Source organism: Neovison vison, chromosome 9 (assembly GCF_020171115.1).
Source record: "Neovison vison isolate M4711 chromosome 9, ASM_NN_V1, whole genome shotgun sequence".
Taxonomy (NCBI): domain Eukaryota; kingdom Metazoa; phylum Chordata; class Mammalia; order Carnivora; family Mustelidae; genus Neogale; species Neogale vison.
The window spans coordinates 521605-535973 of NC_058099.1; the positions used below are offsets into that span (position 1 = coordinate 521605).

The 14369-nt window shown below is 57.4% G+C and overlaps 1 protein-coding gene across 3 annotated transcripts in view; it reads left to right on the forward strand.

Moving 5' to 3' along the window:
- PNPLA7 (patatin like phospholipase domain containing 7) overlaps nt 1-14369 on the forward strand; it is a 55420-nt gene that overhangs the window by 5550 nt on the left and 35501 nt on the right. For all 3 annotated transcript variants that reach the window (XM_044264413.1, XM_044264415.1, XM_044264416.1), the window contains exons 7-15: nt 101-241; nt 774-933; nt 2390-2470; nt 5353-5481; nt 5903-5983; nt 6741-6867; nt 7518-7661; nt 12033-12133; nt 12248-12394. In XM_044264413.1, the coding sequence (XP_044120348.1) occupies nt 101-241; nt 774-933; nt 2390-2470; nt 5353-5481; nt 5903-5983; nt 6741-6867; nt 7518-7661; nt 12033-12133; nt 12248-12394 (1111 nt within the window). The remainder of the gene's footprint in view (nt 1-100; nt 242-773; nt 934-2389; nt 2471-5352; nt 5482-5902; nt 5984-6740; nt 6868-7517; nt 7662-12032; nt 12134-12247; nt 12395-14369) is intronic.

Sequence of the window (14369 nt, forward strand, 5' to 3'; positions counted from 1 at the left end):
TGCTGGCCGTCGCTGCTGCCCCCGGCTGTCCTGCCTCTGTGTTCACCACGCTCATGCCATCTGCTTGGGGGCTCCAGGTGCACGGATCTCTGCTTTGTAGGATTCTGCGTTTTAAGAAGGAGTACCCAGCCCTGCAGCCGAAGGAGCCCCCACCCTCCCTGCTGGAGGCTGACCTCACGGAGTTTGATGTGAAGAACTCGCACCTGCCGTCCGAGGTTCTGTACATGCTGAAGAATGTGCGGTAAGACGAGGAGGCCCGTTGCAGGAGGGCCCAGGCCGCGCGCCCTTTCCTAAAGCCACCCGCAGCCCCTCCTGCTGCTCCCCTGTGGTTTTGGATGCTTGCCAGCTTTCCCTGTGCAGGAGGAGACTCCGAGCGGGTGGAGCGGGTGCGGGGAGCGGGTGCGGGGAGCGGGTGCGGGGAGCGCGAGGCTGCGTTGAAGCTACAAGCCTTCAGCCTCGGGCTCCCTCCCATCTCTGCCTGGAAACCCTGTTCCTCTTTCTAGCGCTGCTTTGCCATCCGGGGCTTCTGTGCGTGCCTCTGGCTCAGATTCAGTCATGCCTCAGGTGTTCTTTAAGCTGATGGAAAAGCAGTTTATGGGAATTCCTGAAGTTTCCGCTTTGGTCCTGACGTGGATCGGGTGGCCAATGCCGACAGGCGGGGGTGAACCCCGCTCTGCGGATCTGGCCAGTGCTGACGGTGGCAATGGCCAGATCTCCATCAGCCTCCTCCTGTCCTTCCTGGAAGGTCTCCCACACGTGCTGTGGTTTCACAGGGTCCTGGGCCACTTCGAGAAGCCACTGTTCCTGGAACTTTGCAAACACATGGTCTTTGTGCAGTTGCTCGAAGGAGAACATGTCTTCCAGCCGGGGGAGCCGGATACCAGCATCTATGTGGTGCAGGACGGGCGTCTGGAAGTCTGCATCCAGGACGCGGTAGGAGTGCCTGGCGGCGGGGGGTGGTGCCGAGGGGGAGCAGGGCGAGGTGGACAGTGTGGGTCATCTGGCTTGTGTTTGTTAAGTCAACTCTGTACCCCACGTGGGGCTTGAACTCATGACCCTGAAATCAAGAGCTGCGCACACCCTCTGAGCCAGCCAGGCGTCCCCGTTGTGTTGTTACTAACACGTCTGCCATGTAAGAGATTCTTAAAAGGTTCCTACTGAAGAGTTAGTATAAAATTTTAAGTTTCTGTTCTTTGGGGGAAAGGCACACTTTGCTGTCACAGGTGCTGGCGCAAGGTCAGTGTGCCCTTGACATCGGTGTGCTGGCTCCACTAGCACGTGGGATGTGCCCGTCACTTACTGGGCTCCGTGGCATTTGGGGGTTTCCTGCGCTCTAGCTGTTCCAGGCCCTTGGAGGCACCGCGCCTGTCTCCTTAGAGTGCCCCAGTGGCCACCCCCTGTTGTTGGAGCAGACTCTTGGGGGCCCCAGACTGCACAAGGTGGCCCCCTGACCTTAAGGAAGTCCCTACCTGCCTGAGCCCGGGGGGTGGGCCCTGACCCAGCAGGGCTGCCACAAGTCCTTTCTAGACACGATGCTGTCTGTGTGTGGCTTCGTCTACGCTGGACTTGGTGAGGCGGTGAAAAAGGAAATGGTCTTCATCCAGCCCTCAGCGTCCAGGGCTGTCATCAACCCCCCTGGTAGGCCTTTCCTGGAATGGAGCTTTGGGGCCAGAAAGAAGGGTTCTTGGAAGCTGACCTGGGCCAAGTTTAAACAAGTTCAAAAAGGGTTTTCCCGGGTCAAGCTGAGATGAAGTTCTTGTACTAAATAACCACCATAGTTCTCGTTTCTGTTTTAATCCAGTGGAAAAGTATATCAAAACACAATGATTGCAAACCATAAGAGATTCTTAATCTCACAAAACAAACTGAGGGTTTCCGGGCGGTGGGGGGCAGGTAGGGAGAGGCGGGTGGGGTTATGGACACTGGGGAGGGTGTGTACTATGGTGAGTGCTGTGAAGTGTGTAAACCTCGTGATCACAGACCTGTACCCCTGGGGATAATAATACATTATGTGTTAATAAAAAAATAAAAAAATCATTTTAAAAAATCACTATGATTGATAGCAGTAAGAACTGAGTGTGGGCCTCACAGCCTTCTGTTTAGATCAGCAGACTCCTTAGGTTTTGTGAAGTTCAGTCTAAGTCCTCCTAGGGAGGACAGGCCGCAGGTTGAAGGGCCCAGCTCCGCCCGGACGTCCTGACTGCTCTTACTCAGCCTCGTGTTTTCTGTCCTCTGCTTTGGACATTTTCTCGTCTGGAATTGCCGGACGTCCACTAGGGCACGGCCCAACTCTCAGGACAGGTGGCAGTGGAGGTCAGGTGGCCCAGCGGGCCCAGGCTCGGCGGAGCCTCCGGTCAGCGGATGGCTCTGCTCTGCTTCCCGACCGCAGGACGGCGCTGAGGTGGCGGTCAAAGAGGTTCTGGCCGGAGACAGCGTCCACAGTCTCCTCAGCATTCTGGACGTCATCACCGTGAGTCCCCTGGGTCCACCCAAAGTCACCGGGACGGCAGGTCCCCCGCGCCAAGGCCGCTTCTCCCCAGTGGCGAGGGGCTGGGGTATGGGCTGGGGTGCACGGGACTCCCCATAGGCCAAGGGTGTGTGTGGGAGCAACTTGAACTGTGCGTTCAAGCCGAGCTGGCATTGGCTTGTGCATTTTGACTCTTTTCAGGGGTGGTTTTTTGGACCGAGTGGTGTATGCACGTGCTCTGTGATGCAAAAGGGACAGCCACTGTGTGGTGAAAACACCGTGTCGCCTCTTGGGCCCCAAGGCCCCGTTCTGGGAGGGCCTCCTGTGGGCTTCTGTGCCGGCGGGTACCTCTGTTGTCCCCAGTCTTCTGCTGAGCGATGTGCTGAACGGTCTTGCGTGCGCACCGTTTCACGCGTCTGGCTGCGGAGACGACCTGGGTGAGGGCGTGCACGCTGCCCCACGCCTGAGCCACAGTCCTGTGGTAGGACGCCGTGTCCTCCCCCGCCAGCCAGGCGGCCATCTTGTGTTTGATCTTCGTCAGTGCAGTTACAGAAGAACGCCTCATGTTACCTTGTGATGCTTAAACTTACTGGCCTGCAACATTTTTTATTTTAAGATTTTTATTTATTTGAGAGAGAGTGTAAGACAGAGAGGGACAGAGGGAGAAGCCGACTCTGCTGATCAGGGAGCCTGAAGCCGGGCTCGATCCCAGGACCCCAGGATCGTGACCTGAGCCGAAGGCAGTCACTCAACCCACTGAGCCCCCCAGGCGCCCCGTTGTTGGACATCGCAGACATACGCAGAAGTAGACAGAATAGTAAAATCAGTTATGTGTGCGTCACTAGCTGCAGAAAGTCTCAGCTCAGCAACCTGTTCCTTTCTCACTGACTAGGATTGAGTCAAATCTCTATACAGTGAAACAAATCTTTTTTTTTTTTTTTAAGATTTTATTTATTTATTTGACAGAAAGAGATCACAAGTAGGCAGAGAGGCAGGCAGAGAGAGAGGAAGGGAAGCAGGCTCCCTGCTGAGCAGAGAGCCCGATGCGGGACTCGATCCCAGGACCCTGAGATCATGACCTGAGCCGAAGGCAGAGGCTTTAACCCACTGAGCCCCCCAGGCGCCCCAAAAGACAGATTCTAAAAACAGTTTCGGTGTTTTATGAGTCATTTGTCCGTCCTGCTGCCCCTGCCCAGAAAAGCCGGTTCCGTGTCTTCTAGGGCGTCTGGGGCAGTGGGGGACATTTGGCCCTCCTGGACAATCAGCGTTGCCTGTCAGGCTCAGCGGGGGCATAAGGTGACCTGGGTTGCTGGAAATGTCCTACACCTTCATTTGAGTGCTGGATCTATGGACCAATGATCAAAAGAAAAGTAGCGCGAGTTCCTGGGAAGCTGTCTGTGAGCCCTTGTGTTCAGGGTTTGTCCTCCGGGGTTCACTGCAGGAAGGCTGGCAGGGGACCCACAGGTCACCATCGGCAGGTTTTCTCCTCTAAGCCAAGTCTCAGACAGGAATCTGCCAATGTCCCCCCATCGAGGAAGTGGCTTGGAGTCGGGGCCGGAGTGTGGGGTCGCCCCGTACAGGCAGGCACCGTCCTCCTGCCCAGGCGTGAGATGTGCCCTTGGCTCTGCTGAAGGTCCAGGTGCTCTGACCTGGCTGCTTCGCCTTCTGCAGGACCCCTGCGGCCCGCTGCAGGGTGGGGAGGTGGCTCAGGCCTTCCCTTGAGGGTGGGTTTCACCATCTTGGCTCTCTACCCCCAAAGGGAACGGTTCAACTTTCATCTGACAGTTGGGTCACATGCTTTCCCCTAGCTTCCAGACTGTGGCTGACATGTCTCTTCTCTCAGCTTTTGTCTTGACTCTTGGAGGTGTCTGTCTTTCTTTCTTTCTTTCTTTCTTTTTTTTAAGATTTTATTTATTTATTTGACAGACAGAGATCACAAGCAGGCAGAGAGAGGAGGAAGCAGGCTCCCTGCCAAGCAGAGAGCCCCATGTGGGGCTCGATCCCAGGACCCCGAGATCATGATCTGAGCTGAAGGCAGAGGCTTTAACCCACTGAGCCCCCCGGGAACCCCACACTTTTCTTTTTATAAAGGATGTGAAATGAGCAGAAAAGGGAAGAAATATAACGGAGTCACAGAGCTCACTTAGAGTGTTTTGAGAACCACATGCCCAGGTTCCCGACGCACAGGGCTTGGTCAGGAGGTCAGGACTACCACAGCTCCCCGCCATGGGCAGACTTCCCGGTGTGGCCAGCCCCGTCCTGAGACTGCCAGGCCTCACCCTGTGAACACAGACGTCGCTAGCTGGGCGAGAGGCTCCCCCAAGGAACCAGAGCCAAGACTGGCCACGTTCCTCACCATTCAGCCCTGGCAGTGCAGCCGTGGTGTGTGCGTGGGCCTCAGAAACCCATCCGTGGCTGGGGCGTGGCGCAGCGGGGTGCAGCCACTCTGGAAACCGCGTGGTAGTTTCCTGAAAGTTAAAGATGCGTTTACTGGGCGGCCCAGAAGCCGTATGTGAACATTTATGACGGCTCTCGGGATAACTGCCCCAAACTGGGAGCAAGCCAGACGCCCTTTAGAGCAGCATGGCAGGCCTCAAGCTGCCGTCTCAGGGAAGGGAGCCAGCCCTCTGTGATGCCATTTATGTGACGTTTTGACAAAGGCAAACCGTCAGGACAGATGGACGCCGGTGGCTGCCGGGAAGCATCAGGGACGGCTCGGGCGGTGTCCTGGCTGGAGAAGCAGGCTCCGCGTGCTCCTGCTGGGCGGGCGGCGGCGAGGTGCTGTGGGGCCGTGGCAGGTGCTTCCGTGTGCAGCCACGTGAGGGTGTCTCGTCCCTTCTGGGGATGGGGGTGCTGGGAGCGGCCTGACCTTGGTGTCTTTGCAGGGCCATACCGCTCCGTACAAAACCGTGTCCGCCCGCGCTGCTGTCCCTTCCACCGTCCTCCGGCTCCCAGCGGTGGCTTTTCAAGGCGTGTTTGAGAAGTACCCCGAGACTCTGGTGAGGGTAGTGCAGGTGGGTCCCGTGCAGGAGCCCCTCTGGCCCCGGCGCCGGGTGCCAAGCGCCTACCGCGGCTGCGGCATCGGTTCCCAGGGCCGCACACCCAGGAGGGTGCGTCCGCCGCCGGTGCAGGAAGGAGTACCGTGGTTTTCTGAAGGGTTTGTAACATATATTTTATAGTCAAAGTCAATACTCATGACCTCAGAGAGGCCTTCAGAGCTCCCACTTGCCCCCCAAAGAGTTGTTTTTCTGTTACTGACTGTCGTTTTGAAGCAATCTTAGATTTACTGACAGCCGGCACCGGCAGTGCAGTGTCCCCGCGACGGCTGCCGTCCTGCGTGCGCACGGGGCACTGTCCGGCCCGGGGGGCTTCAGGCTGCGCTGGGCCGGGGCCTGCGGGAGGCCTGGGCTCAGCACAGCTGGCTGTCCCTCACAGATCATCATGGTGCGGCTACAGAGGGTCACCTTTCTGGCTCTGCACAACTACCTGGGCCTGACCACAGAGCTCTTCAACCCAGTGAGTGTGGCCTCGCGGCCTCGCCGTGGCGCCAGGACCCTGGGCCTGGGGAGGGCTTGGTGGGGCTGTGTTCACTCGTCTGCCTTGAAGCCGGGGCCGGCGGGTGAGTCGGCAGCTCGATTCTCGCGAGGCCGTGCGCTGAGAACTGGTCCCACCTGAGAGATTTGGCCGATGGGGCCCCTCCAGTGGGGCCAGTTTGGCCTGAGTGTGGCTCCTTCAGTCACCTCGATCCCTAAGGTCTCCTGCCTTTCCTGTTGTCCCCGGGCACACGCTGCCTGCCTGCCCGTGGAGGCAGTCCTCTCCTGTCCCTCGGGGTCCCTCCTGTTGGCACTTGGGGCGGAGGGGCCAGCTTGCTCCCCGAGAGCTGCTGTGAGCAGTCGATCTAGATGAAACCCTCGTGGGCCCGGCTTCGAGGGGACCTGGACGCTGCTCACTCAATCCTGGGGTCGGCCCTGCACATGGGGTTCTCCTGGTTCTGATGGGTTTCAGGGTTTATCGTCTTCCTTCACTGGTATTTTAAGGCAGATCCTTTTGCTTTTTGCATTACCTTTCTTTTTAATGAGCGTTAAGGTTTCTGACAATGTTGACCACCATTTCAATTTGAGAAAGTGGCCGGGAGGAAGCCCGCTGGGCTCCTGTTGCTTCACGCACGCGGCTGGGCTCTGTGCTGGGCGCCCCCCCTTGTCCTCCCACGTGTGGCTGCCGAGAGCGCTAGCCCAGGTGCGACCCTGGAGCACTGGCTGCTCTCCCATCCCAGGAGAGCCAGGCCATCCCCCTGGTGTCTGTGGCCAGTGTGGCTGCCGGGAAGGCCAAGAGGCAGCCGTGCCGCGGCCCCGAGGATCGTCTGGAGAGGTCCCTGCGGCCCCAGGAGACCTGCGACCCAGGTACAGTCCCCAGACTGGCCTGCAGCCTGAGTCTGGGTCTCCTTCCCACCCCAGCCACCCCTCCCGTCTCCCCTGTCTCTGTGGGAAGGACTCGGCCCCACCGAGAAGCTGTGAGGAGCAGGTTCCAAGCCTCGCGTTGCTCCGAGCTTTAGAGAAGGTCCCAGATCTGGGGAAAGAAACTGTCCATTGAGGCTTCTTGGCTACGAGTCACCTTCAGGGTGTAACCCACAGCCACGCTAACGAGTGTGGCGTAGCTCACTGAGTCTCTACAGACTCCCGGACCAAAGCTGCGGTGCGCAGCTCAGAGCCGTCCCAGAAGGTGGTTTTCAGGCTCGTTCACCTGAGGAGCCAGTGGAGCACCGATGTGTGCCAGGCTCAGGCCAAGTGTGCCGAGATGGTCCCCTCAGCTAGGACGGCCACTGGGAAGGGGACCCGCGAGTCCTCGGCCTGGTGGAGGAGGCTGGCCGAGAGAGGCAAGTCAGTTCAGGAAGACCTAGGAGAGGCAGAGCGGGGCCTGCGTCCAAGGCCGGCACAGGCCCACCATGCCTCAGGCAGGCGGGTGCTGACGCTGAGGCCTCGGGGCCTTGAGACGTGAGCTTTGTGTGCCACCGTGAGAACAGAGGCCTTCCTTCCTACCCGTCCCCTCCCAGTGGATCGAGGGGGCAGCCGTGCAGCGGGCTCGGGGCCGCCGCTGAAGAGGAGCCGGTCCTTCCCGCTGCCTTCCGTCCACGAAGAGAGCCTGGATGAGCTCGGCAAGGCCCGGGCGGGAGATCAGATGCCTCTTGTCCCACCAGGTAAGGCACTGGACACCCTGAGCTTGGAGAATTTATGGGTGGGCAAGCTCTGAGGCCCAGAGGACCCTGTGCCCACACTCTGGCTCAATCAGGTGCGGTGGCGCGTGTCTTGCTGCCCCGAGCACCCTGTGGGCTCCTGTCTACACTGCCCTGTTTTACCCTTGCCTCGCGTCTGTGTCCCAGGGGTCCGCATCCCTGAGGTTGCACCAGGCCACTGTGGGGGCGCCTCCCCCAGGGCCATCCTTTCTCCCCTGTGCTGGGCTGTGCCCACCAGCCCACCACTGTGTGGCATCCTCCCCTGAAATGGGTCTCCTAGGCCTTCTGGCCCTTCAGCTGCCTCCAGGACCTGCTTTCATTAAAGCCAAGTTCTCAGGGTGCCTGGTAGGCTCTGTCGGTGAAGCGTCTGTCTTCAGCTCGTGTCATGATCCCGGAGTCCTGGGGTCTGGCTCTGCATCGGGCTCTCTGCTCCGCGGGGACCTGCTTCTCCTCCTCCACTTCCCCTGCTTGTGCGTTCCCTCCCCCTCTCTCTATCTCCCTTTGTCAAATAAGTAAATAAAATCTTTAAAAAATGAAGCCAGGCTCTCCAGGGGCTGTCTGTGTGGGCCCCTCCCCGCTCTGCCTCTGTTGCGCTGTCTCGGAGGCTCTCTGCCCCTCTCTGGGCCCCTTGCCCACGGCGACCTGGTCATGGGCTCCGTGTGCTGCAGCCTGGACGCTCTCCCGGGGCGACCCACGGTGCTGCCAGGGATGCTCACGCTCACCAGCCCCGTCGGCACAAACTCGCTCGCTCCTTCTCACCTTCTACGTCTGCTCTTGCGTCGGAGAGTCTGTCTTGTTTTCGAGTGTTCTCGGAGTCGTTGGCAGTTTCATCATCTGGTGTGTTTGAGACCCGTTTGGGTTCCCTCTTCAAGAACTGTCTGTTCGGGGTGCGCTGCTGGCTGGGCCGGTCGAGAGTGATGCTTGATCTCAGGTTGAGCGTGAGCCCCGCGCCGGGCGTGCAGAGTACTTAGAACAGCGGCTGCTGCTCGTACGCTCTGCCCGTTTTCTGCAGGGTCTCCTGACTGTGTTTCGTTGCTCTGTGTTAATTCTTCATGTGCTCTGGATAGGGCCCTTCCGTCCCTTGTCATTGTTGAGACGCCGGATGCCGCTGTACTGTGAACCGGCCACGGCACACCCTCCCTGTGCGCGGCGTCTGGTGCCTTCCTCCCTGCTCCTGCCTCTCTCATGGGGCGTGGGCCTCCTCTGCGAGCTGCGTGTTCGCCCTCCGCACGGACCGTTCTTTCCTTTGCCCTTTCTGCTTGTGCGAAGTCGGAGATTCAGCCTTTCCTTACTTTGTGTGCCGAGAACTTACACAGCCCCACTCGTGACACAGTCTTTTGTTTGCTGTTGCCGTTTTGGGGCCATCTTTCTTTGGTGTCAAGTTTTTGAATATACGTTTGTTTTGGGGTTTTTTTTTGAAGATTTTTTTTTATTTGACAGAGATACAGTGAGAGGAAACACAGGCAGGGGGAGTGGAAGAGGGAGAAGCAGGCTTCCCGCTGAGCTGGGAGCCTAAGGCAGGGCTCGATCCCAGGACCCTGGGATCATGATCTGAGCCAGGCAGACACGTAATGACTGAGCCACCTGGGCGCCCCTAGTAATAGGTTTTTGGAGATATATTTCACATACCATTGAGTTCACTTTTTAATTTTTTTTTTAAAAAGATTTTTGTTTACTTATTTATTTGACAGACCGAGATCGCAAGTAGGCAGAGAGACAGGCAGAGAGAGAGAGGGAAGCAGGCTCCCCGCTGAGCAGAGAGCCCGATGCGGGCCTCGATCCCAGGACCCTGAGATCATGACCTGAGCCGAAGGCAGCGGCTTAACCCACTGAGCCCCCCAGGCGCCCCGAGTTCACTTTTTTAAAGTGTATCATTTGTTAGTATATTCGCAAAATTGCCTCGATCCGCACTGTATCATCCCAGAACCTTTGGTCAGCCGGCAGAGACGTCCCGTCAGCTCTGCCCTGGCCCCAGGCGGCCACGGGTCCGCTTCCTGTCCCTGCGACTCGCCTGCTCTGGGTACTTCATCACTTGGATGTACTCTTGAGGCCTCTTGTGTTCTCCTGGGATGTTCGCCCGCTTCTGCCCGGGCACCAGGCTGTCTTCAGTTCTCATTGACCGTTTCCGCCTGCGTAACGCGAGCGCGGGAGGCGGAGATGGTCAACGGGCCGTCCCCGCGGCTCACACACAGCTCGCCCGTGAGGCCAACGCCCAGATGCAGAAAGCCGCAGCTCCGGCCCCCAGCGGCCGAGAGGTCAGGCTCGCTGCCTGTCCCGCCGAGCTCCCTGCTCTCCGGAGCCCCAGCAGCGCGAGCCGGGCCAGGTTTCGAGGCTCCCGCGCAGCTGGTGTCTCGTGCGCATCCGAGTCCTGGGCAGCAACGCGCGCCTGTTCTCAGCGGAGGGTCGTGGCGTCCGGTGCGGACACACCGCGTTTGCGTGTCCGTGGAGCCCACGTCCCCGCTCCCGTGGGAAGGGCTGGTCAAAGAGCGCTTGCCCTCGGCTCAGGAGACGTGGCGCGCGGTCTTCCGGGCACCGCTCGGGTGTGTGCTTCCCTGCCCTCCTAAGGCTCTGTCGCCCTGGAGGGGCCCCGGCACGTGCGGCTGTCAGCACTTGGGTCTGGGCGATCCCGGCCTGCGTCCCACTCAGGCGCTCTTGGCCTTCTGTGCCGGTGCCGCTGGGGAGGCCCCCGCCCGCCCGCTGGCTTCTCCCTGTCCTCCTCACCCCAGCTCCTCAGCCCCAGGGGGCCCCACGGTGGCCGCTGCCTGCCCTCCTGACGAGTCCTGAGCCCTAGGACTCGTCACCTCCATTGGGACTGGCTGCGGGGTCTTCCGTGTGCCCACCTCTGGGATCGTCACCACTCCTAACGGGTTGGTGGTCCTTTAGGGCTCTGTGCGAGTCCGTTTGGGGATGTGTGTGGAAGACATTTTCTGCTCTCACTTTCCACATGCTTAAGAGTGTGTTCTCGTGAATAGAAGTTTGTAAAATTAATGGAGTCCACTTTATCAAATTTTTTTCTTCTGTAATTAATGCATCTTTTGTAATTAATGCATCAGGAAATCTGCCTGTAAGAGTTAACATTTTACCTTTCATATTTGTCTCCCTAGGATTGGCTCTTTGGTCTAAAGTGCGTACAGGACATGATACACTTTTATCCGTATGGCTATTCAGCTGACCGGCCACATTTTAAAAAATGTGTTTAGCAAATTTTTCAAATAAAAAAACTTCAGTGACAGATAACTGAGAGTAAAAGCAGGCCCCTGTCCTAAAGTCTGACTCGGGATCACGCAGTTCCGCAAACATGCAGGCACAGTCGCCTTCCCGCGGCTCCTGCAGGTGGTGCCCCGTGTGAGACCGAGTCTGCAGAGAGCGGCGGGACTCGGCGTCTTACGTGCCGTCTGCACCGCACGCGACGCAGGCCGACCACCAGGGCAGCACCATGTAGAGCTGTGTGACCGTTACTGTGCGTGTGGGTTAGGCACAGGGACCGTGGTACAGTTTTATTCTTAACAATATTTTTTTCTGAAGATTTACTTATTTAAGAGAGAACACAAGTGGGGACACAGAGGGAGAGGGGGAATTTCAGGCTGACTCTGTGCTGAGCACAGAGCCTGACACGGGGCTTGATCTCCTGACCCTGAGATCGCAGCTGGAGCTGAAATCAAGAATTGGACATTTAACCAACTCTGCCACCCAGGCGCCCCAGCTGGGTTTTTTTTTTTAATTTTTAAAAAAATATTTTATTCACTTATTTGACAGACAGAGATCACAAGCAGGCAGAGAGGCAGGCAGAGAGAGAGAGGGGGAAGCAGACTCCCGGCTGAGCAGAGAGCCCGATGTGGGGCTGAATCCCAGGACCCTGAGATCATGACCTGAGCTGAAGGCAGAGACTTAACCCACTGAGCCGCCCAGGCGCCCCAAAACAATCATATGTTTATAAGATCCGTAAGGTGAATACGTTGCCACATACTATAATGATACTACAGCAAATACTGGGAATACACAGTGTCTCGGGATTAAGAGTTGCTTGTGGGGGCGCCCAGCTGGCTCAGCCAGTGGAGTGTGGGTCTCTTGATCTCAGGTTTGTGAGTTAGAGCCCCACGTTAGGTGTAGAGATTACTTAAAATCTTTAAAAAAATTTTTTAATTAAAAAAAACAAAACTTGGCTGTGGGTCCCAGGAGAGCACGTGGGCCAGCACGGTGGCTGGGTCCGGGGACCGGAGTCTCACCTCCCAGGGTCAGTGCCGCTCCGCCCCCGGGGAGAGCTCAGCCAGCCCTCCGCCGGTGGGCGTGTCCGGCGGGTCAGCACACTGTCCTGAGTCTTCCCTCTGTTTGCAGGGAACATAGCAGGGGCTACCTCCGACCTGAGGATGGCCTGTGACCGTGCCAGGGTCCTCCTCCAGGCGGAGGAACGCCCCGGGAGCGCCATGGCCAGCAAGGTAGGCGGGGACCCGCTCTCCTCTATCAGGCTGTGCTCTGCCTTGGCGTAGCGCTCCCTGCGGGAACCTTTCCCTGCCACGTCCCTCTGACCACGCTGCCTGTGCTCTTTCCAGTCCAAGAGGAACGGGACTGTCGCGGACGCTCCCTCTGCAGTCTCCCACTACTCAGAGAGCAACCCCGGCGAGACTGCCTGCAGCGGGAAGACAGACGCCATCTTCAGAGCCGCCAAGAAGGACCTGCTCACCCTGATGACGCTGGACGTAAGTGGCCGCCCTCCCGCCTTCTCTCCGGCTGCGGTGAGCGGGGAGACGCACTCGGTCTCTGGAGGGCGGGTGCCGACTCCCGCAAACTCTCCTCATAAGAACCCACTGCTTTTGGGCCTCGTGTCCCGAGTCGGGGCCCCCACAGGCCCTGCCTGAGGCGGGGCTCCTGCTGGGACTGCTCAGGGCGGTGACCTGCTGCTGGCCTCGCACACCCCCTCCCTGGCTCCGTCTTCTCAGCACCCCTTGCCCTCCCCTGCGTGCTTGCAGGGGCAGGAGCGGGCCGAGCATCCTGTGCGCTCTGCACACTTCGGGCACCCGCAGGATGCCCAATAAGTCACCCCAGGAGTGACCATCTCCTGACTGGGTCCTCGTCACGTGCCCATTTTCTCTTTATCCTTTTCTCCCCTCACATTTTAAAGAGTTGTGAATACCCTTGTACAGAAGGATGTGGGTGCCCATGGAACCACCATACCAGGGACCAAACTGTTAGTCGCTCCCCAAAACCAGCTGGGTGCCCTCTGTGGCCCCGGCCCCTTCTCTCCAGGATTCACTGCCCAGCGCCCGCGTGGGGACTGTCTGTGCGTGGCGACTCATCCCGTGTGGCCCCTGGGCCTGCTGTTCCTTGCTTGGTGGCCTGTCTGTGACTGCCCCCATGGTTGCTGGTCCTGGAGGCTCTGCCAGCACAGGACTCAGTGTCCGTCCCTTGTCCACGCTGTGGAGGGACATGAGTGGACATGACATGTCTGTGTCCCGGAGGTTGTGCGTCCCCCCACCCAGATCAGGGGCTCCCATGGCCTTGCACGCATGACAGTGTCCAGGTGTTCAGCCTTTTCCGTTTCAGGTAATACGGGCACAATGTTGAGTGCAGCTTTTTTTTTTTTTTAAGATTGTATTTATTTATTTGACAGAAAGAGACATAGTGGGGAGGAACACAAGCAGGGGGAGAGGGAGAAGGAGAAGCAGGGTTCCTGCAGAGCAGGGAGCCCGATGCGGGGCTCGATCCCCAGATCCCGGGACCACCACCTGAGCTGAAGGCAGATACTTAACGACTGAGCCACCCAGGCACCCCAGCTTTTGCTTTGAATGACGTTTTCTTGATCCTAGTAGGGCTGGGCACCTTCCACGCGTCTCCTTTCCCTGCTTCTTGGGAGGCGGCGGTTTGGGACTTCTGCCCATTCTGTGTCTCCCTTTTTGACTGTAAGCATTTCTTTGTATTTTCTAAAGAAGAGTCTGTTTTGCAAATGATCTGCTCTATCATTTGCTTTTTTTGCTTTCTGAATGGTTCTTAATTATAACTCTGTGAACTTACCAGTCTTTTCCTTTATGCTTCGTGCTTTTTGTGCCTTGCTTAAGAAATTGTTTCTTACTTCAACTTCGTAAAGATGTTTTCTATATTGTTGTTTAAACATTGTCTTGCTTTACCTTTCTGAGATTTAATGAGACAGAGCTAACTTTTGTGCAGGAAGGAGGGATTCTGATTATATAAATAGATAGATATACATATATATATATTTTTAAATAGTCTTTTTTTTAATGTTATTTATTTATTTGACAGAGAGAGATCACAAGTAGACAGAGAGGCAGAGAGAGAGGAGGAAGCAGGCTCCCCGCTGAGCAAAGAGCCAGATGCAGGACTCGATCCCAGGACCCTGAGATCATGACCCGAGCCGAAGGCAGAGGCTTAACGACTGAGCCACCCAGGCGCCCCTGTATTTCCTTTTCTTGCCTACTGCATTGTCAAGGGCTTCCAGCACAATGTTGAAAAGGAATGGTGAGGTGACATCCTTGCCTTGTACCTGATCTTAGCTGGAAAATATCCAGTTTCTCATCATTAAGATGAGGTGATGTGAACTGTAGGTTTTTGTGGATAGTCTTTATCAAGCTGAGAAAGTTCCCCTCTATTCCTGGTTTACTGAGAGTTTTTGTGGTGATTGGGGTTTGGGTTTTGTCCCGTGCTTGTCTGCATCTATTG